The sequence below is a fragment of the Anopheles merus genome, unplaced genomic scaffold (genome assembly GCF_017562075.2).
Source record: "Anopheles merus strain MAF unplaced genomic scaffold, AmerM5.1 LNR4000669, whole genome shotgun sequence".
NCBI classification, from domain to species: Eukaryota; Metazoa; Arthropoda; class Insecta; order Diptera; family Culicidae; genus Anopheles; species Anopheles merus.
Genome location: NW_024428249.1, coordinates 21,754 through 24,592, shown reverse-complemented (window position 1 = coordinate 24,592; position 2,839 = coordinate 21,754). Strand labels below are relative to the sequence as shown.

At 43.3% G+C, this 2,839-nt stretch overlaps 1 protein-coding gene across 1 annotated transcript; it reads right to left on the bottom strand.

Annotated features, from left to right (window-relative positions):
- Positions 1-449: 449 nt before the first annotated feature.
- LOC121602873 lies at positions 450-2,413 on the bottom strand. The gene is made up of 2 exons (XM_041931632.1): positions 886-2,413; positions 450-828 (listed from the first exon to the last, which is right to left on the bottom strand). The coding sequence occupies exons 1-2, from the start codon at positions 1,240-1,242 to the stop codon at positions 703-705; spliced, it is 483 nt and encodes a 160-aa protein (XP_041787566.1). The 5' UTR covers positions 1,243-2,413; the 3' UTR covers positions 450-702.
- Positions 2,414-2,839: the final 426 nt, after the last annotated feature.

Below are 2,839 nucleotides of genomic sequence, written 5' to 3'. Positions count from 1 at the left end.
CTGTAGTTTTAAAAACGCGGTCTTTGTCGTTCGCTAGTTTTGAAAGAGGCCGATTATCCTGCGCACGGTCTATTTAAGCCCTTTCTTCCCGCGATGGCCGTTGCGCCATCGCGTTACACAGCGAACGTTGCCCTTTTCCCGATATCCGAATTTCGAACATCGACTTTGACAGCCGAGATGTTTACACCTAACTCCTGTCATTATCTATTTGTTTTGGTTTGCGTGTGCCATAAAAGAGGCACGCGGTTTGTCGGCACAGTTACATGTAACAAAGTGATTGGCCAAACAAGCGGCCTTACAGGGTTTCCCACAATTTATTGGTCAGTTCCCATGATTTTTTGGTGCGTTCCCACGATTTTTTGGTCGTATCCCATAGATTTATACTTCGTTCCCATAATTTATTGGTATTTTCCGATTGGATATTGGAATAAATTGGACCAAAAAATTCTGGGAGACGACCAAAAAATCGTGGGGCCGCACCAAAAAAATATGGGAACCCACCAAAAATTGATGGGGACCGACTAATAAATCGTGGGATACCCTGTATCACTGAATTAAAACTAGAACTTAAATAACTAACACAAAGAGCAGACTAAACGCAGTGTACAATGACAAGACGGATCAACAGAATCTTAACGCTGATTAAATTTACGGGCCATCGCTGTCATTGGGTCGTTCTCGCTGTATGCACGTCTTGTAAGGTCAGTTCTTATTGAACGGAACACGTCGTGCTTTCAAGAAGATTGACTGTGCGTTATCTTTGAGGGTCAGCTGTGCTTGTACTCCCGATATTTTGCCTAAATTTGGATCGAAAACGTCGGCGTACTTCTGCAAAATAGTATTAATGCTGTTTGTATTTATTGCCATTTCATTTACCTCGTTTACCTGTAACAGATTATTCCAATCAGGCACCGCATTTAACCATTCTCTACCAAGTAATGGTCGTTTCATGAGATTCACCACATAGAGCGGAAGCATTTCCTTATCAACTTTTACTTTCATTGTGCCAAGCACTTCGATTGCATTGTTTGTGTAACTCACGAGTTCGACATTGCATTTTTGAAGAGGTTTGTGTTTGAAATATTTCTCGTAGCATTGTTTTCCAATAATGGTTAGCGGTGATCCTGTATCCACTTCGATACGCATTGTAATGTTATTTACGGTAAGATCTATCCACCATTTCGGAACGATATTGTTTAACGAAATTACCGTGCACACTTCGTTTTGGCTTTGCTTTTTCATGCAAACTTTTGATAAATGCCCTTTCTTCCGACAGAAGTTGCAAATCGTATTGATATGCTTGCATTTGTTTGCCACATGTTTTGCATCACCGCATCGATAACAGGTTACGTTCTTTTGCAAGCTTTTGTTTGCTTTTACTTCTTTGTGGTTATGTTTACGCTTTTGAACTACTTGTACATCTTGTGATGGACTACCATTTTCTATTTCAGCACTGCTTTTTTTATAGCTCCATGTCAACAGCTATGTCTCTCGCTTCCTCTAACGTAAGGTTCCGCTTTTCAAGCAAACGATTACGGATATCGTTTCTCTTCAAACCAAATACCAATTGGTTTCGCAATGCGGTTGACAAATACTGCCCGAAATTGCATGTTGTGGCAATTTTTCGCAATGCCACTAAATATTCGTCCACACTTTCTTCTGCTGAATGGGCATCTTTGTCACCTTGGCGTCGGCACTTGAACCTGAAATTTTCGCTAATTCCAATGGTTCCGGAAATATTCTTCCAGCGTAGCAATCACCTCTTTGTACTCACATTCCTGTGGTCGTTTCGGAGTTATTTTATTGCACAGCACATCGTATTCTTCACCTCCCATGTCATGAAGAAGAATATTTCGCTTGACCCCTACGTCCTTTATAACGTATATCTCAAACGCTGTTTCGATTCTTTCCACCCATCGACTTCATTTACACTTTGCCTTATCAAAAGCGTCGAATGCGAAATTTGCATGAGTGATGGTGCGGGGGGCCTCAGCAGTATTGTTGCTATTTGTAGCATTTGCAGCACTTGTAGTCGGTCGAGGTTCCTCGTCATTCGCCATACTGCGGGTTTTTACTCCGTTCCTCGTGGCCACTTTGTTATATCTTTCGGATATATTCAATGAAACTCGACCACTCTATTTGGTTGTTCGTACGCGAGAGAGCGTGCCGCCAATTCCTCTTTCTATTTTCTTCTTCCTTCGTTTCCATATCTGTCGCCGCGCGTCAAACAAACAAGCGGTTTACACATCGTGGTTGGATACGCACGGTGTGTACGAGGTGTATATAACAGACCGTAATTTGGAGACCCCTAGTCTAAGGTTCTCCCAAGCGATTCAAAACGCTGCGAAGTAGTAAGAAAAATAGAATATGAAGTAGCCTTCTACTTCCCGTGCTACTTTGGTTGCTTAGAGTCAGAAAAATGTAGAACATGTGGGTTCCAGGAAAGAGCAAAAAACTAGTTCTCGAGTGTGTACAACACACACACGCGACGACTCACTCGCGCTTACGTTCTGTTCTACGCCCCACCCCTCATCACTCGCGCCACAGATCTATTTTTAGATCATCACAACGGCGGTCGACGATGTGACGATGTGTGTCGTCTCGTGTGTGTTGTCGATTTGGTCAGAAAACTTTTTTTTTCACAGCAAATCTCTGATTTAGACCCGCTGCGCAAATTCGAGCAGTTTCCAGCGCAGAAAATGCACCAAAATCTGCGCTGGCCAGCGCAGATTTTGGCTCGTCTGACGCGCTGTTCTTCAGCGATTCCAGCGCTGGCTCGCGCAGTTCGGACAGTTCGGGCAGTTCGGGCGGCGGCGGAGCAAAAAAAAAAACGGTCAAA

Excerpts from the sequence above, each read along its gene's own strand:
- LOC121602873 (XM_041931632.1), bottom strand. The coding sequence starts at position 1,242 with ATGAAAAAGCAAAGCCAAAACGAAGTGTGCACGGTAATTTCGTTAAAC. Across the intron at positions 829-885 it reads ATTGGAATAATCTGTTACAG|AAGTACGCCGACGTTTTCGA; the intron begins GTAAACGAGGTA and ends ACTATTTTGCAG.